The sequence below is a fragment of the Neomonachus schauinslandi genome, chromosome 10, assembly GCF_002201575.2.
Source record: "Neomonachus schauinslandi chromosome 10, ASM220157v2, whole genome shotgun sequence".
Taxonomy (NCBI): Eukaryota; Metazoa; Chordata; class Mammalia; order Carnivora; family Phocidae; genus Neomonachus; species Neomonachus schauinslandi.
Genome location: NC_058412.1, coordinates 93,269,341 through 93,290,058, shown reverse-complemented (window position 1 = coordinate 93,290,058; position 20,718 = coordinate 93,269,341). Strand labels below are relative to the sequence as shown.

At 39.2% G+C, this 20,718-nt stretch overlaps 1 protein-coding gene across 1 annotated transcript in view; it reads left to right on the top strand.

Annotated features, from left to right (window-relative positions):
- Positions 1-20,718, top strand: part of CFAP61 (cilia and flagella associated protein 61) — a 290,863-nt gene that overhangs the window by 111,975 nt on the left and 158,170 nt on the right. The window contains exons 13-14 of the mRNA XM_044918685.1: positions 4,981-5,107; positions 9,001-9,078. Of these exons, the coding sequence (XP_044774620.1) occupies positions 4,981-5,107; positions 9,001-9,078 (205 nt within the window). The remainder of the gene's footprint in view (positions 1-4,980; positions 5,108-9,000; positions 9,079-20,718) is intronic.

Genomic DNA, 20,718 nt, shown 5'->3' with positions numbered 1-20,718 from the left:
GTGTGTATTACATTTTCTTTATCCATTCATCAGTCGATGGACATTTGGGCTCTTTCCATAATTATGGTTGATAATGCTGCTGTAAATATCAGGGTGCATGTGCCCTTTGAATCAGTATTTTTGTATCCTTTGGGTAAATACCTAGTAGTACAATTGCTGGATCATAGGGTAGCTCTATTTTTAACTTTTTGAGGAACCTCCATACTGTTTTCCAGAGTGGCTGCACCAGTTTGCATTCCCATCAGGGTTCCCCTTCCTCCACATCCTCTCCAACATCTGTTGTTTCCTGTGTTAATTTTGGCCATTCTGACAGGTGTGAGGTGGTATCTCATTGTGGTTTTGATTTGTAGTTCTCTGATGATGAGTGATGTTGAGCATCTTTTCATGTGTCTGTTGGCCATCTAGTTGTCTTCTTTGGAAAAATGTTTATTCATGTCTTCTGCCCATTTCTTAACTGGATTATTTGTTTTGTGGGTGTTGAGTTTGATAAGTTTATAGATTTTGGGTACTAACCATTTATCAGGTATGTCATTTGCAAATATCTTCTCCCATTCTGTAGGCTGCCTTTTAGTTTTGTTGATTGTTTCCTTCGCTTTGTGAGGATTGGTATTAAATCTTCTCTGAATGTTTGGTAGAATTCACCAGTGAAGCTGTCTGGTCCTTGGCTTTTGTTTGTTGAGAGATTTTTTTTTTTTAATTACTGATTCAATTTCCTTACTAGTAATCAGTCTGTTCAGATTTTCTATTTCTTCATGATCTGGTCTTGGAAGAGTGTATGTTTCTAGTAATTTATCCATTTCTTCTAGGGTGTCCAGTTTGTTGGGCTGTAATTATTCATAGTAGTCCCTTATGATTCTTTGTTTCTCTGCAGTATCAGTTGTAACTTCTCTTTCATTTCTGATTTTATTTATTTGAGCCCTCTCTTTTTTCCTGGTGAGTCTAGCTAAAGGTTTTCCAGTTTTATCTCTTCAAAGAACCAGCTCTTAATTTCATTGACATTTTCTATTGTCTTTTTAGTCTCCATTTTGTTTATTTCTGTTCTGATCTTTCAGATATCTGCTATTTCTGATATTTCCTTCAATTAACTTTGGGCTTCATTTTTTCTTCTTCTAGTTCCTTTAGGTGTAAATTAGATTATTTGAGATTTTTCTTGTTTCTTGAGTTAGGCCTTTATCACTATGAACTTCCTCTTAGAACTGCTTTTGCTGAATCCCATAGATTTCAGTATGGTGTATTTCCATTTTCATTTGTCTCAAGGTATTTTTTGGTTTGTCCTTTGGTTTATTTGTTGATTCATTGGTTGTTCGGCAGCATGTTGTTTGATTTCCATGTGTTAGTGATTTTTCCAGTTCTCTTCTTGTAATAACTTTCTTGTTTCATACCATTGTGGTTGGAAAGATGTTTGATATGATTTCAATCTTCTTAAATTTATTTAAATTTGTTTTGTAGCCTAGCATATGATCTGTCTTGGAGAATGTTCCAGGTGCAGTTGAGAAGAATGTGTATTCTGCTGCTTTTGGATTGAATGTTTTGTGTATCTTTACATTAAGTCCATCTGGTCGAGTAAGTCATTTAACGCTGATGTTTCCTTTTTTATTTTCTGTCTGGATGATCCACTAATGTAGTGGGGTATTAAAGTCTCCTGCTATAAATGTATTGCTATAAATTTCTCCCATTTAGGTGCTTCTCTGTTAGGTGCATAAATATTTACAAATGTTATATCCTCTTGTTAGATTGACCCCTTTATCATTATTTAATGTACTTCTTTGTCTTTTATTACAGTCTTTGTTTTAAAGCCTGTTTTGTCTGATATAGCTAGAGCTTTGCCTGATATAACTCCAGCTTTTTTTTTTTTTTAATTTCTATTTGCATGGAACATCTTTTTCCATCCCTTCACTTTCAGTCCGTGTATGTCCTTACTTCTGAAGTGAGTCTCTTTTACAGGCAAGATATAAAGGGACTCTTTTAAGCTGAAAAGAAGGGGCACAAGTATATATATATATATATATATAATCTATCTTAGGTTCATAGCAGCTTAGCTTGAATGCATTCTAAAGGTCTACATTTTTATTCCCTCCACCCCATGTTTTGTGTTTTTGATGTCACATATTACATCTTCTTATTTTGTGTATCCCTTAACTAATCATAGAAGTTATAATTATTCTTACTACTTTGGTTTTTAACCTTCATACTAGCTTTATTAAGTGATTAATCCACTACCTTTGCTATATGTTTACCTTTACAAGTGAGATTTTTACTTTCATATGTTTTCTTGTTGCTAATTAATATGCTTTCTTGTATTTCTTACAAGGCCAGTTTAGTGGCGATGAACTCCTTTAGCTTTTGCTTGTCTGGGAAAGTCTTCATCTCTCAATTCTGAATGATAACCTTGGTGGGCAGAGGTTGCTTGGTTGGAAGTATGTTCCCTTCAGCACTTTCCATGTGTCCTGTCACTCCCTTCAGGCCTGTAAAGATTCTGCTGAAAAATCTACTGATCATCTTAGGGTGGTTCCCTTGTACATAACAAGCTGTTTTTCTCCTGCTGCTTTTAAGATTCTCTCTTTATCTTTAACTTTTGGCATTCTAATTATAATGTGTATTAGTGTAGATCTTTTTTAGTTCATCTGATTTGGAACATTCTGGGCTTCCTGGATTTGGATATGTGTTTCCTTCCCCAGGTTAGGAAAGTTCTCAGCCATTGTTTCTTCAAATAAGTTTTTTGCCCCGTTCTCTTTCTTGGTTCTTCTGGGACTCCTATAGTGCGAACGTTATTCTGTTTGATGTTGTCCCATGGGTCCCTTAAGCTATCTTCACTTTTTACATTCCTTTTTCTCTTCACTGCTCAGTGTGGGTGAGTTCCACTGCCCTATTTTCTACATCACTGATTCTTTCTTCTGCTTCATCTAGTCTGCTGGCGAACCCCTCTAGTATATTTTTCAGTTCAGTTATTGTATTCTTCAGCTCTGTGACTTCTGTTTGGTACTTTCCTTTATTGCCTATCTCTGTTGAAGTTCTCACTGTGGTCATTCATACTTCTCCCAAGTTTGGTGAGCATCTTTATGACCATTACTTTGAACTCTTAATCAGGTAAGCTACTTATCTTCATTTCATTAAGAGTTTTTCTGAGGTTTTTTCTTGTTCTTTCATTTGAAACATATTCCTGTTTACTCATTTTGCTTGACTCTGTCTGTGTTTGTTTCTGTTTTAGGCAAAACAGCTACCTTTCTCAGTCTTGAAGGAGTGACCTTGTATAGGGGAGGAACCTATTGTTTAACCTTGCCCTAGCTCTTGCTTGTCTCTCCACCCTTTGTGATTATCCAAGCAGCCTGATTTATTCTTGATATGTCCCAGTTATTGAGAGTGTGCCAAGCCTGTCAGTGTTCCAAAGGGAGAATTCATTCATTGCTGACTTTCAGGCTAATTGGAAGCCAGACCCTCAAGCAGCAGCTTTCAAAGTATGCAAATATATGCAGTTCTGTGGGACTACAATCATAAATCCTGCTGGCCTTCAGACCAGGTAGTTTGGAGGTGTCTTTTGGGTGACATTTATAAAATTTGGGGCTTCAAATGAGTGTATAAGCTCTTTTCTGGGAGTTACTGGCAAGTTGTAGCAAGGCTGAGTGAGAGCACAAAGCTGGCATCCCCTGGCCTACTTTCTCTGAGAATATTCCATAGCTGCTAGATGTGTGGTGAACCTGAGGCCTGCCCTTCGGGCTGGAGCTCCAGGACGAGTACATAGGCCTTTTTCACAGAAAGACTGGGGTGTGTTTCAGTCCACCGTCTGTGCAGTGCCCTGGGGGTGCTATCATGCCAAGAACTGTCTCTGTGATTGTTACAGTCCCGTGGGACCCAAGAACACAAGCCTCCCTGGCTACCAAAGCCAGGTGATCCAGGAGAGACCCCTGTGTGGACTGCGCATGCCTGAGAGTTTTAGCAAGGCAGCAGAAAAGTGCAGGGCTGGGGTGTGCCTGCCAGCTTTAGTGGGCAGCAAGAGAGCACAGGGCCACATGTGTCTCCTGGTTTTAGTGGGGCAGTAGAATAGTGCAGGGACTGTGTGTGCCTCCTGGCACTAGCAAAGTAAACGGCAGCATAAAAATGACACCTTCCAGGGCCTCTGTCCCCGGAGAGAGTTCCGGCAGGCTCCTACCCCCTCCAGCAGATGCTTTAAAATTAGCAAATGAATCTCCTTTACATAGTGTAGGTACTTTTCAAACTGCTGCTTTTACACTGGGTGAGTGAGTCTGCATGTGACCCCTTCAAGAGCAATATCTTTATGTCTCTTCAGCCCTTCAGGTCTCTACAGGTATAAGCCCCAATGGTTTGCAAAGACAGGTGTTTGGGGGGCTCATCTCTTTGGTGCAGGTCCCGAGGATTGGGGTATCTGATGTGGGGCACTAACCCCTTAATCCTCAAGGAGAAGCTCCATATTCATGAGATCTCTCCCGATCATGGGTCACTGTGCCAGGGTGAGGTTTTTGGCAAGACTGTGTCTCTGCCTCTCCTTCCATTTTGATGTGGCCCTTTATTGCCTGTTGTGAAGGCACCATTCAGCTAGTTTTAAGGTCTTTTTCAGAGAGAATTACTCCATATGTAGCGGTGTGTCTGTGGGAGATGAGTTCAGGATCTTCCTATGTCTCCATCTTAGATTGCCCCATCTTTCTGCACATTTCAAATTAGATGCATTTGGAATGTAACTTTGTATTGTCTCTGGTTAATGAAAATATCAGTGATTTTTACCTTCTTCTTTGCACTATTTTGCATGTGTTTTACAGGTTTTTTAGAATGAAATGAGTTACTTTTATAATTAATCAAACCCTAATATCATATATATATGTAAACATATATATAAACATATATATATAAAATATATACTTTACTGGATATTTATTTTATGTGATATTTTATAATTTTGTCTTCATTTTGGGAGGGAATACATATTTTAGTATTTTAACCTAAAAAAAAGTATCTCTCCTCATCCAGGTCTATTAAAATAAGATTAGCCACTTTGTTGGATACTCCTGGTGTTGAAAATCTTGTTAGCACTCTCATGCTGAATAAAAGTATATTGGAGGATTTAAAGCAATACAATGAGGCTCGCAGAGACCATGTAAGTACCTGCTATGACCAGATTGGTTTCCTTTTCCTTGTGATATGGGCCATTATGACCCACATAGGATCAACCTTAAAGTTTCCTTGGATCCCAGTTGGAGATAGTTGGAGAATTGTACAGTGGGAAGTGGAGGAGGTGAGGTTGGAAGATGGGAGCAAGAAAAGAAAAACAAAGGAGACTGGGGTTTAAGGATGTGAGGGTGTTCTCTTCACTGGTGGCCCCAAGGTGGGGTGCTGATCAGATATTCTAAATCCTTATCACAGGCATGGAAAATGTGGACTTGATCCAGACAAGTATCCCAGAATAGGATAGATCTCAGGACTTAGAATAGGCAGATCTGACTGAGGTTAGGGAATGGTAGCTCAGGAATCTGTGGGTGCCTGGTGCTCACCCAGGAACACTGGATATCAGACTTAGGACAGTGGGACCCCATTTGACCCTACTGGTTGGTGATTCTGTCTAGACTTTTTTGTTGAGCTGCCTACATTCTCAGGTAATGGATGGGCTGTCAAACACCTGTATGACCAGTGTTAGGTTCTCTTTCTAGTATAGTAACTATACTGTACTTTTGCCCTTGCAAAGGACAAGCTAGCAGTGGTCCTAATGTTAATGCTGCTTTCTTAAGGACCATGACAGTTTACTTAACCAGACATGGAACAGTGCATGTAGTTAGAGAAATGCTTAGTTACTTTTGTGATAAATTTTATTTTGAAAAAAAGTTTTATTGAACTATAACCAATAAACAGCTGGATAGATTTCACAATTTGAATATACCATGTAATTAATGAGCACCTGTTTCAGGAAACAGACTAACCCCAGCCTGCCTGAAGTCCCCTTCATGCTCCCATTCAGTTACTTTCTCCTCAGGTTAATATCACCTTAACTTCTAAGATCATAAATTGGTTATGCCTGTTTCTGAACTTTATTTAAAGGGATCACATAGTATGTTTTCTGGTATCAGGTTTTTTTGCTCAGCACTGTGTTTGTGAGATTCACCCATATTGTGCTGTAAAGTATTTCATTGCATGAAGATGCCACAACTTATTTCTTCTTTCTACTGTCATTTGGGGGCGTTTCCAGTTATTGGCTCTTTTGAATAAGCACTTTAGTTAAATTTTAGTCATCAAGAGGGAGACACCAAACACCTGAACACAGTGAAATATTTAATATTTATCAAGACATCAAATTAAAATAAAACTTCTCTCTAGCACATGTTTTCTGTTTCGGTTTGTCTTGATCTTTTTGGGTTTTTTGTTTTTTGTTTTTCATTTATTTGCTCCTTCCCTCCTGACCTGCCAATGCAGTATGATGTATCACCCTGTTCTCAAAGTGGGGTTTAAGGAGTCATAGGGGTCTCTGAGACATCAATTTTCAGGGGGGTTCTGTGAAGTGAAAACTATTTGCAAAATAAGAATAAGGAACTATTTTCCTTTTCCACTGTATTGATATTCACACTGATGGTGCAAATGCAGTGGTGGGTAAACCTTGGGAGCCTCGGTGTGGATCAAGGCAGTGGGCACCAGATTTCATCGGTTTCTTCATCGCCATTCACTCATAAGAACAATAAGGAAAAGAGAGCCTAGCAAAGATAGCATTGCACATCAACAGACTGGCTAAAACACAAAGAGAGGCACCACTAAATGCTAGGGAGGATGCAGGGAAATAGGATCATTTATATGTTGCCAGTGGGAATGTAAAATGATACCATTGCTCTGGAAGACATTTTGGCTGTTTCTTCAAAAACCTCAAAGCAACAATCATATGACCTAGTAATTGCACTCCTGGGCATTTATCTCAGAGAAATGAAGACTTGTACACGATTGTTCATAAGCAGTCAGAATTGGCCCAGATGTCCTTCAACAGGTGAGTGGGTAAACTGTGGCACATCCATGCCATGGAGTAATACTTAACAATACAAAGGAATGCATTGTTGATGCATGCATCAACTTGGATGAATCTGCAGAGAATTGCGCTGAGCTGGGGGATGGGAGGGAGCCAAACCCTAAAGGTTACATACTATATAATTCCACCTATTTGGCATTTTTGAAATAACACAATTTTAGAAATGGAGAAGAGATTATTTGTTGCCAGGGGTTAAGGACAAGAGGAGGACAGGGAGTAGATGGGTATGGTTCTTGTAGGGCAACCCAAGGGATCTTTGTGTTGGAACCGTTCAGTCTCTTGACTGTGGTGGTGAATACATGAACCTCTACAGGGTATAAAATTGTGTAGAACTTGATACACATACACACAATCATAGCAATGTGCATTCCCTTCTTGTCATAATATACTAGAGTTTTGCAGAACGTTATCATGATGGGATACTGGGCAACATGTACAAGGAATTTCTCTGTATTATTTCTTAAAATTGCTTGTGAGTCTGCAGCTATCTCCATATAAATTTCAATTAAAAAAAAGGAAAAGCTAGTTTCACTTGAAGCAGTAAAAATTATTAACTTTATTAAACTTCAATCCTTAGGTACCTATATTTTCAATGTTCTGTTGTGACAAAAAAATGAGAAATGCACATAATGCTCTTCTGCTGTAGACTGAAGTTGTTTGTTTCAAGAGAAAGCATTTCTGCAATTATTTGATCTTCATGCTGACCCAGCCACTGTTCTCCTGCAACACCATTTTTACTTGAAAGAACAGCTGGCAGACAAAATGTGGTTATTCGGTCTTGGAGACCAGACGTTTTCTTAAAAATGAATGAAGTGAGGCTGTCTCTCCAAGGAAACAACTGACAGCATTTGTTCCCTCTGATAAAATCCAAGCTTTCAATAAAAAATCAGAATTTTGGAAAATCAGTATCTCTCATCATGAGCTTGACAGCTTCCAAAAACTTAAAAATTGTTCTGATGAGGCTGGTGATGATATTATCAAATGTGACGCTTTGATATTTTGTCATAGGTCAACATTTGGGAAATATGTGTAAGTTTGGTGAACCAATATTTTCTAGATAAAACATGATGTTACAAAATCACACATAGTAAAAGATTCATTCAAACAGCAGAATAGATGGATGGGTTTTAATGTGACAATGTATACCAATTTATTGATATGGTTTCAGATTCCACATTGCAGCTCATCTTTAAAACAGTACCACTTGTTGAGTTTTGGTGGATCATCAGAGAAGAATATCCATAATTATCTGAAACGGTTGTTTAAATACTTCTCTGCTTTCCAACTCTGTATCTTTGTGAAGACAGATTTTTTTTTCATTTATTTCAACCAAAATAACATATTGCAACAGATTGAATGCAGAAGTAGATATGAGCATCCAGCTGCCTTCCATTAAGCCAGACATTAAAGAGATTTGCAAAAATATAAAACAATGCTACTCTCCTCTCTAAATATTTTTGTCAAATTTTAAATTTTGTTTTAATTAGTAAATTAAACAAAAATGAATAAACAAATTAAATTTTTTCTCGGTTTTAATTTCTAATACAGAAACTACCAATAGATAGCTTTAACACACTACTCCATGCTCTTTGGAGTCCTCAGGGAATAGGGTCCTGAGATCATAATTTTTGAGAACCACTGATGTAGAGCTAAAGAAAATGGATTCAAAGTCAAAGGGACTGTGGTTTGAATCACAGATTCATCCCTTACTAGCTGGAAGTCTTGGCATGTTCCTCAGCCCCCCCAAGCCTTATTTTCTTGTAAGTGAAATAGAGGTAGTGATAATATTTACCTTGTAGGAATGAGGATTCAGTGAACACAGGGAAGACATTTAACTTAGTACATGGTCCAAAGGTAAGTACTGATGGATGTTGGCTCTGACTGTCATTGTCATTAGGTGACCATGCTTAAGGCCCACAACTGACTCCTTAGAGAAACCTTGATAGTTATATTTTTAAGGGTCTTAAAATCCATGCTTATCTTTTCAGGATGGAACACCAATGAAGGCATTTGTAGCTGAAGTCGCAGAACAAATAGTTGGCATTGCAGTTATCAGAGATGAAATGGTAAATTGCAAAATAGACATTGATTTCCTGGATTGTGCCTTTTTATATCATGAATTAGCACACAATGCCTCTTTTTCATTTTTGCATATTTAATATGAATGACCTTTTTTTTGAAGGCTATACATTTTTTGGAAGGATATAAATCATCATCTGCTTGCATCCCACTTGGTTGACTTTGAATTTCCCATTTCTTTTTCAGTTTAAAATATGACAGAGAATACATGAAAACATTCACATTTTAAAAATTCAAATAACCTTCCATTAGGACCCCCCCCAAAAGTCTTACTGCTCTCCCCAAAGGATTACTACTATTAATAGTTGGGCATCGGTCCATTCCTACAGTCTTCCTTGCACTTAATTACATGCATTGTGTGTGTGTGTGGGTGTGTGCGTGTGCATGTGTATGGTCAATTGGACAAGTAATTTTATTTTTTTCCTAATGCACAACCAGTTCTTCCTAAATATTTACTGCTGAACAGTTCATTCTTTTCCTGCTGATTTAAAATGCCACCTTTACATTAAATTTCCATGTCCCTGTGTCTATTTTTAAATTCTCCTGTTCTGTTCCATGGATTCATTTGTCAATATCTGTTGTATTATGTCTGGTATATCTTGTAGGGGAGTCTTTTCTCACTTATCTTTTTTTTTTTAATAAATTCTCTTGCTTTTAATAAGACCTTTCCTCTTTCAGATAAGCCTTCTAACACTTACTATGAACTTATTTGCACCTTCGTGGTTTTTATAGAACAATTTAGGCTGAATCGACAATTAAAATACTGAGACTTTCTAGGAACATGGCTTCCTGTTTTGGTGGTGGTGGTGTTGAATTCCTTTGGGTTCTTCACTAAAGTTTTGTGGCTTTTAGCATACAAGTTTCTTGTGCCAGGTATTTTGTTTGCCCCTATAGGTTTCCTCTCTGCCCTGTACTGCCCCAGGGAGCCTGACCTGGTAGGCAACATCATGGGTGCCTTCACCCCTCAGCTTCTAACTGGGTTTGGCCAATGGGGAGCCCTGAGGAGAGGAAGGGAGGAGAGTGAGGTTGGGATGCCTTGAGCTGGCTGGTGTCTCCATTGAGTTCCCTGACCTTTCCAAGGTGGCCTTTTCTCCAGGACCCTCTCAATTTGGACTCTAGTAACTAGTACCTCCCATGCCACCCACCTAGGGTGGTGATAGCTTGCAGTTGCTGCTACACCATCCTTACTGGTTTCCCTATGTCCTGCCCCTTCTTGTAAAAAGTCTTTTTGTTAAACCCACCTCCAGTTATCCTAATTTGAACATACCATCTGTTTCCTGCTGAGACCCTGACTGATACAGTCCTAGACATTTATGATTTATTTCTACTTGTTTTATATTTTTCTGGGTATTGTGATTAGATACTTTTTTTTTCATTGTACTTTCTAAATGTTTATTTTGGTATGTGAGAAAAATACTAATTTTTGTAATTGTGATCTTATTTCCAGCCACGTTTTGGAAGTCTCTTACTAGTTCTGAGAGTTTTCAATTGATTCTCTTTTCTGGTACAGCATCATTTCTACCATATTCTATTGGCCAAAGCAGTTACAGAGCATGCTCAGATTCCAGGGTTGGAGAAATGGACTCCACTTCTTGATGTGGGTATGGCAAGGTCTGTCTACCAAAGAGCATTTGGGATGCAAATTACTCTTGTGACCGTCTTTAGAAAATAGAATCTGCCACACCCCCTTTTAAAAATATTTATATTTTGGAGGAGGAGCAAGATGGCGGAGGAGTAGGAGACCTAAATTTCGTCTGGTCCCAGAAATTCAGCTAGATAGGGATCAAACCATTCTGAACACCTACAGACTCAACAGGAGATCAAAGAAAAGAATAGCAACAACTCTGAACAGAAAAGCGACCACTTTCTGGAAGGTAGGACGTGCGGAGAAGTGAATCTGAGGCGATATTCGGGAAGATAGCAGCGGGGGGAGGGGGTCTCCGTCGGCCACTTCTGGCAAGTCATCAAGCCGTGGAGCACAAAATCGGAACTTTTAGAAGTCGGCTCTGCTGAGGGACATCTCTCCAGTGGCTAAGCGAGGGGTGGAATTCTCGCAGGACAGCGTGGTCTCAGGACCCTCGGGGTCACAGAAAGACTGGGGGTGCCTGAGTGCGGCAGAGCTCCCAGGTATCAGAGCTGGGAAACGGCTGCAGAGACGGAGCCGAGGAGCGGGCTCTCAGCTCAGGGTTGCCATAAACCGTGATCTGCGGCACAGTCGGGCCACTGCTCCTCCAGCAGGGACCCAACAAGCGGCAGATCCGGGGAGACTCCCCTTCCTCCACCAGGAGGAGAGGCACAGGAGCGCACCACAGGGATCTGCTGGGTTTGGAGACTCCCCACGGGGTCGGGTGCCAGAGATAGAAACGCTCGATCACAGGCCGGGTGAGCACGGTGTGCGGCTGGAGACCGGGGAGACGGGAGTGACTGACTGCTTTTCTCTGGGGGTGCACTGAGGAGCAGGGCCCCGAATTCTCGGATCCTCTGGGGCGGAGATTGGGAGGCCGCCATTTTCACTCTCGTCCTCCAAAGCTGTACGGGAAGCTTGCAGGGAACAAAAGCTCCTGAGAGCAAACCGGAGCAGGTTACTTAGCCCAGACCAGCAAGGGCAGGGCAATTCCGCCTCCGGCAAAGACATTTGGGAACCACGGCAACAGGCCCCTCCCTCAGAAGATCAGCGAGAACAGCCAGCCAAGACCAAGTTTACCGATCAATGAGAATGGCAGAACTCCAGAGCTAGGGGAATACTGCACATAGAATTCATGGCTTTTTCCCCATGATTCTTTAGTCTTTCAAAGTTAATTTTTTTAGTTTTCTTTTTCTATTTTTTTTGAATTTTTCTTTTTCCCATCTTCAACCAACATCTTATCAATCCCTTTTTTAAAAAATCTTTTTTATTTTTCATTTTTAGAGTCATATTCTATCCCTTCACAGTAGTTAAACTTATTTTGATATATATATATATATGTTATATATATATATAAGTTGTTCTCTCTTTAAAATTTTGGGATATAGTTTCTTCTAACAGACCAAAATATACCCTAAATCTCTAGTGTATGGCTTCGTTCTAGTCTCCTGCCTGATCACATTCTCTCCCCGCCTTTTTTTTAAATCCTCTTCTTTCTTTTTTCAAGCAACTTCTTATCAATTCCTTTTATAAAATCTTTTATAATTTTCATCTTTACAGTCATATTCCATCCCTTCATTGTATTAGCCCTTATTTTTGTACATACATAAGTTTTTCTTTCTTTAAAATTTTGGGAGGCACTTTTTTCTAACAGACCAAAATGAGCCCAAAATCTAGTGTGTGGCACTGATCTATGCACCAGCCTATCATATTTGATCATATTCTGTTTTTTTGTTTTGCTTTCTTTTGTTTTTTAAATCTTTTTCTTTTTCTTTTTTTCTTTCAGACCCTTCTTTTCTCCTGGTTTCAGGTCTCTTCTGTTTTGTTTAGTGTATATTTTTCTGGGGTCATTGTTACCCTGTTAGCATTTTGTTCTCTCATTCACCTGTTCTCCTCTGAACAAAATGACAAGATGGAAAAAATCACCTCAAAAAAAAGAACAAGAGGCAGTACTGACTGCCAAGGACCTAATCAATATGGACATTAGTAAGATGTCAGAACTAGAGTTCAGAATGACGATTTTAAAGATACTAGCTGGGCTGGAAAAAACCATGGAAGATATTAGAGAAACCCTTTCTAGAGAAATAAAAGAACTAAAATCTAACCAAGTTGAAATCAAAAAGGCTATTAATGAGGTGCAATAAAAAATGGAGGCTCTAACTGCTAGGATAAATGAGGTAGAAGAGGGAATTTGTGATATAGAAGACCAAATGATGGAAAATCAAGAGGCTGAGAAAAAGAGAGATAAGCAACTACTGGATCACGAGGGCAGAATTCAAGAGATAAGTGTATCATAAGATGAAACAACATTAGAATAATTGGGATCCCAGAAAGAAGAAAGAGGGAGAGGGGCAGAAGGTATATTGGAGCAAATTATAGCAGAGAACTTCCCTAATTTGGGGAAGAAACAAGCATCAAAATCCAGGCAACACAGAGAACCCCTCTCAAAATCAATAAAAATAGGTCAACACCCCAACATCTAATAGTAAAACTTACGAGTCTCAGAGACAAAGAGAAAATCCTGAAAGCAGCTCAGGACAAGAGGTCTGTAACCTACAATGGTAGAAACATTAGATTGGCAACAGACTTATCCACAGAGACCTGGCAGGCCAGAAAGAATTGGCATGATATATTCAGAGCACTAAATGAGAAAAATTTGCAGCTAAGAATACTATATCCAGCTAGGCTGTCACTGAAAATAGAAGGAGAGATAAAAATCTTCCAGGACAAACAAAAACTAAAGGAATTTGCAAACACAAAACCAGCCCTACAGGAAATCTTGAAAGGGGTCCTCTAAGCAAAGAGAGAGCCTAAAAGCAACATAGACCAGAAAGGAACACAGACAATATACAGTAACAGTCACCTTACAGGCAATACAATGGCACTAAATTCATATTTTTCAATAGTTACCCTGAATGTGAATGGGCTAAATGCCCCAATCAAAAGACACAGGCTATCAGATTGGATTAAAAAACAAGACCCATCAATACGCTGTCTGCAAGAGACTCATTTTACACCCAAAGACACCCCCAGATTGAAAGTGAGGGGGTGGAAAGCCATTTACCATGCTAATGGACACCAAAAGAAAGCTGGTGTGGTAATCCTTATATCAGACAAATTAGATTTTAAACCAAAGACTATAATAAGGGAAGAGGAAGGACCTATATCCTACTTAAAGGATCTATCCAACAAGAAGATCTAACAATTGTAAATATCTATGCCCCTAACATGGGAGCAGCCAATTATATAAGCCAATTAATAACAAAAGCAGAGAAACACATTGACAATAATACAATAATAATGGGGGACTTTAACACCCCCCTCACTGAAATGGATAGATCATCTAAGCAAAAGATCAACAAGGAAATAAAGACTTTAAATGACACACTGGACCAAATGGACTTCACAGATATATTCAGAACATTCCATCCCAAAGCAATGGAATACACATTCTTCTCTAGTGCCCATGGAACATTCTCCAGAATAGATCACATCCTAGGTCACAAATCAGGTCTCAACTGGTACCAAAAGATTGAGATCATTCCCTGCCTATTTTCAGACCACAATGCTTTGAAACTAGAACTCAATCACAAGAGGGAAGTCAGAAAGAACTCAAATACATGGAGGCTAAAGAGCACCCTACTAAAGAATGAATGGGTCAACCAGGAAATTAAAGAAGAATTTAAAAAATTCATGGAAACAAATGAAAATGAAAACACAACTGTTCAAAATCTTTGGGATATAGCAAAGGCAGTCCTGAGAGGAAAGTATATAACAACACAAGCCTTTCTGAAGAAACAAGAAAGGTCTCAAATACACAACCTAACCCTACACCTAAAGGAGCTGGAGAAAGATCAGCAAATAAAGCCTAAACCCAGCAGGAGAAGAGAAATAATAAAGATCCGAGCAGAAATCAATGAAATAGAAACCAAAAGAATAGTAGAACAGATCAATGAAACTAGGAGCTGGTTCTTTGAAAGAATCAACAAGATTGATAAACCCCTGGCCAGACTTATCAAAAAGAAAAGAGAAATGACCCAAATAAATAAAATCATGAATGAAAGACACCACAACCAAAATCAAAGAAATACAAACAATTATAAGAACATATTATGAGCAACTCTATGCCAGCAAATTAGATAATCTGGAAGAAATGGATGCATTCCTAGAGATGTATCAACTACCAAAACTGAACCAGGAAGAAATAGAAAACCTGAACAGACCTATAACCACTAAGAATTGAAGCAGTCATCAAATATCTCCCTACAAACAAAAGCCCAGGGCCAGATGGCTTCCCAGGGGAATTCTACCAAACATTTAGAGAAGAATTAATACCTATCCTTCTGAAACTGTTCCAAAAAATAGAAATAGAAGGAAAATTTCCAAACTTGTTTTATGAGGCCACCATTACCCTGATCCCAAAACCAGACAAAGACCCCATCAAAAAGGAGAATTACAGACCAATATCCTTGATGAACATGGATGCAAAAATTCTCACCAAAATACTAGCCAATAGGATCCAACAGTACATTAAAAGGATTATTCACCATGAGCAAGTGGGATTTATCCCTGGGCTGCAATGTTGGTTCAACATCTGCAAATCAATCAACATGATACAATACATTAATCAAAGAAAGAACAAGAATCATATGGTCCTCTCAATAGTTGCAGAAAAAGCATTTGACAAAGTACAGCATCCTTTCTTGATCAAACCTCTTCAGGTTATAGGAATAGAGGGTACATACCTCAATATCATAAAAGCCATCTATGAAAAACCTATAGCAAATATCATTCTCAATGGGGAAAAACTGAGAGCTTTCCCCCTAAGGTCAGGAACGCAGCAGGGGTGTCCACTATCACCACTGTTATTCAACATAGTATTAGAAGTCCTAGGCACAGCAATCAGACAACAAAAAGAAATCAAAGGCATCCAAATCGGCAGAGAAGAAGTCAAACTCTCACTCTTTGCAGATGATATGATACTTTATGTGGAAAACCCAAAAGGCTCCACCCCTAAACTGCTAGAACTCATACAGGAATTCAGTAAAGTGGCAGGATATAAAATCAATGCACAGAAATCAGTGGCATTCCTATACACCAACAACAAGACAGAAAAAAGGAAATTAAGGAGTCGATCCCATTTACAATTGCACCCAAAACCATAAGATACCTGGGAATAAATCTAACCAAAGAGGCAAAGGATCTGTACTCAGAAAACTCCAAAATACTATGAAAGAAATTGAGGAAGACACAAAGAAATGGAAAAACGTTCCATGCTCATGGATTGGAAGAACAAATATTGTGAAGATGTCAATTCTACCTAGAGCAATCTACACATTCAATGCGATCACTATCAAAATACCACCCACTTTTTTCAAAGAAATGAAACAAATAATCCTAAAATTTGTATGGAACCAGAAAAGACCCCGCATAGCCAGAGGAATGTTGAAAAAGAAAAGGAAAGCTGGCGGCATCACAATTCCGGACTTCCAGCACTATTACAAAGCTGTCATCATCAAGACAGCATGGTACTGGCACAAAAACAGACACATAGATCAATGGAACAGAATAGAGAGCCCAGAAATGGACCCTCAACTCTATGGTCAACTCATCTTCGACAAGGCAGGAAAGAATGTCCGATGGAAAAAAGACAGTCTCTTCAACAAATGGTGTTGGGAAAATTGGACAGCCACATGCAGAAGAATGAAACTGGACCATTTCCTTACACCACACACAAAAATAGACTCCAAATGGTTGAAAGACCTCAATGTGAGACAGGAGTCCATCCAAATCCTAAAGGAGAACACAGGCAGCAACCTCTTCGACCTCAGTCGCAGCAACTTCTTCCTAGAAATATCGCCAAAGGCAAAGGAAGCAAGGGCAAAAATGAACTATTGGGACTTCATCAAGGTAAAAAGCTTTTGCAAAGCAAAGGAAACAGTCAACAAAACCAAAAGACAACCGATAGAATGGGAGAAGCTATTTGCAAATGACATATCAGATAAAGGGCTAGTATCCAAAATCTATAAAGAACTTATCAAACTCGACATCCAAAGAACAAAGAATCCAATCAAGAAATGGGCAGAAGTCATGAACAGATATTTTTCCAAAGAAGACATCCAAATGGCCAACAGACACTTGAAAAAGTGCTCAACATCACTCGACATCAGGGAAATCCAAATCCTCAATGAGATACCACCTCATACCAGTCAGAATGGCTAAAATTAACAAGTCAGGAAACGACAGATGTTGGCGGGGTTGTGGAGAAAGGGGAACCCTCCTACACTGTTGGTGGGAATGCAAGCTGGTGCAGCTACTCTGGAAAACAGTATGGAGGTTCCTCAAAAAATTAAAAGTAGAGGTACCCTATGACCTAGTAATTGCACTACTGGGTATTTACTCCAAAGATACAAATGTAGGGATCTGAAGGGGTACATGCACCCCGATGTTTATAGCAGCAATGTCCACAATAGCCAAACTATGGAAAGAGCCAAGATGTCCATCAACAGATGAATGGATAAAGAAGATGTGGTATATATATACAATGGAATATTATGCAGCCATCAAAAGGAATGAGATCTTGCCATTTGCAATGACGTGGATGGAACTGGAGGGTGTTATGCTGAGCGAAATAAGTCAATCAGAGAAAGACATGTATCATATGACCTCACTGATATGAGGAATTCTTAATCTCAGGATACAAACTGAGGGTTGCTGGAGGGTTGGGGTGGCTGGGTGATAGACACTCGGGAGGGTATATGCTATGGTAAGCGCTGTGAATTGTGTAAGACTGTTGAATCACAGACCTGTACCTCTGAAACAAATAATACATTTTATGTTTAAAAAAAAAAAGAAGATAGCAGGAAGGGAAAAATGAAGGGGGGAATTGGAGGGGGAGACAAACCAGGAGAGACTATGGACTCTGAGAAACAAACTGAGGGTTCTAGAGGGGAGGGGAGTAGGGGTTGGGTTAGCCTGGTGATGGGTATTAAAGAGGGCACGTACTAAATGGAGCACTGGGTGTTATATGCAAACAATGAATCATGGAACACTACATCAAAACCTAATGATGTAATGTATGGTGATTAACATAACATAATAAAATAAAATTTTAAAAAATTTGTATTTTATTTCTTTTTCTAGTTTTATTGTATGTTTAGAATACCATTGAGTAGTAGTGTTTATAATGGGTACTATTGTGGTGTTCTTGATTTTAATAGGAATGATTCTGTATTTTCCTCATTTAGTATATAATATTTGCTGCAAGCTTCTGGTAATCTATCCTTTATCAAGTTAAGGAAGTTCTCTTCTATTTCTTGTTCACTAAAAGTTGTTATTCTGAATGAGTGTTGAATTTTATCAAATGTGCTTTTGGCATTTATTCAGATGACCATATAGCTTTAGTCCATTAATGTATCCTACACCATTCTTGTTTTTGGATTTATTTCTTTTTTTTTGACTCAGTACATCTTTGAATAATTTTTTTAGAAATAGTGGTAGGTGCATACATATACAAGAAGTTTTCATTTTGTCCATACATACAGAAGTTTTCATTTTGTCATCACCCTTGAATACTCATTAGGCTGTATATAAAATTCTTATTCCAACTACTTCTCAACAGATTTTTGATGTTTTTACTCTCATGGTCTTCCAGTGTCACTGATAAAATGTACTCTGATATAAATAAATTTTGTTTGTTTGCTTTCTGTCTTGAGAATTAGTTTCTTTTCTATCCCTGAAATTCTGAAATTTTACTAAAATGTAACTTATGCCCCTTCTGAGTCTTGGGAATATCTTTGTTCTATGATTTCATTATTTATTCCCTTTTTATTTTTCCATTCTCTTCTTAAATTCCTTTTAAGATGGATGTTGGACCTTTGGAATTGCTCCTTCATTGTCTCTTAACTTTCTTCTCATTTCTTTATCTCTTGTACTTCTTACTCTTCATTCTAGGAGACTCTCTTGATTTTGTCTTCTGGATCCCTAATTCAGTCTTCAGGCATGTCCATTCTGTTATGCAGGCCTTCTGTGGGAATTTTCTTTTTAAAAGATTTCATTTATTTATTTTAGAGAGAGAGTGCACATGCAGTGGGGAAGAGCAGAAGGGGAGGAAAATGGAGGGAGAAAGAATCTCAAACAGACTCCATGCTGAGCAGAGCCTGACACAGGGCTCGATCTCACAACAGTGAGATCATGATCTGAGCTGAAACTAAGAGCTGGACTGAGCTACCCAGGCACCCCTCTATCTGAATTTTCATTTCAGGGTTCATATATTTAACTTCCAAGTCTCTCCCTTGTTCTTTTCTTATTCCTTTTTGTAGCAGCTTGTTTGTTAATGTTATATGTAGTATCCTTTTTGGTATCTCTGAGGACACTGAGTAGAATTTTTTTCTAAAAAAACTCTCTTCCGTTCCATGACTGACTCTTTTCCCCTGGAGTAATTTGTAGTTTCTCTATTTTGACCTTTTGCCTTCGTCAGTTTTCCCTGAAAGTCATGAATGAAAGATTATAGTATCAGTATGGCTGGCTGGCATGGGTATCCTTGACAGATGTGCTTCTGCATTGCATCGCTCAGTCATTGGGAGGGCTGGCCATCCCAGTCTCTAATTGGGAAGAGGCATCAGTTGTCTGGCTTCCTCTTGTGACCTTCAATGTAGGTGGTCCTAGCAGATGGTAGGCAGGTTAAGAGGGTGTAAGCCAGTGTTAGAGAACTTTCCTACCAAGGTAAGACTACTTTGCCTTTTTTTTTTTAAGATTTTTATTTACTTGAGAGAAAGTGAGAGCGAGAGATAGAGAGAGAGAGAGAGAATGAGCAGGAGGAGAGTGAGAAGGAGGAGAGGGAGAAGCAGGCTCCCCTCTGAGCAGGGAGCTGACTTGGGGCTTGATCCCAAGACCCTGAGATCATGACCTGAGCCTAAGGCAGATGCCTAACCAACTGAGCCACCCGGGTGCCCTGTAGACTACTTTTGTGTTGCCAATCACACCACCTCATTACTTTAAAAATAATTTTTTGTTGTTATTTTAAGGGATTTGAGATGGGAGGAAAATTAGGTGCACATGGCCCATATGCTGTTTTGAGCTAGTAACCTCTGTAGGCTCTTCACTTTTTGTTTTTCAATGATTTCTCAGCTCTACCTGTATTACTCATTTTATCTTACAATGAGGGATGCCTTCTTGGTAATTAAAGAAAAGTCTTAGGGTGTTAAGGCAATTATAGGGTCAGTGCAGATGGAAAGGTCAGACCTTGCCAGAATTGCCCTCAGCTACCACCACTGGCCTGGTTACCCCGAGCCCCCTTTCCTCCGTGCTTTGTGGCAGAGGCTGTAAAGACAAAGGACCTTGATGGGCTTGAATACAGACTTCGGTTTCCTGAATTTTCTAGTGCCAGCTTTGCTGATAACAGAGCAAATGAGGTTCCTTGCATTCTCCAATTCCTCTTTTTGAAAGTGTGCTTTGAGGACAATTCTACTGCGGAAAATAAGAAGAAATATAAGTAGGTGCTTTCCAATGTGCGTATAGTTTGATTTTTCCTGCATAGCAGGTGTGTTTACGTGCTCTTGTCATGAGAGAAAGTCACTCACTCTGGATGGTGCCCCCACCCCACAGTGTGCACTGCGGGGAAGAGAAGCAGTGCACAGTTAGCATGGATGAGCTCCTGCTTCCCTGCCCACAGCGTGGGGGACCAAGAGTGGTGGTCAGAATTAGAGCCGTAGAAGCAGGAGCAGAATGCCTGATATTTTCTTGTATAAGTAAACACCAGTCCTTTAAATTACTTTCCACGGGCTAAAAATAGAATACTTGAGAGGCATAAAAAGTTTAAGGAATGCCTACGGACAAGGCCTAGTCTTGTGGTTTTATTGTAGGCCAATCCAGCCACACGGGCCAGTCAAAGTGTGTGACCTGTGGGACGGCATGTTTCCACCTTAATGGGTGAAGAGAGAATAGTAATGAGTCCAGAGAACACCAGTGGCTGTGTTTGTCCTGCTGCTGAGTTTTGTACATG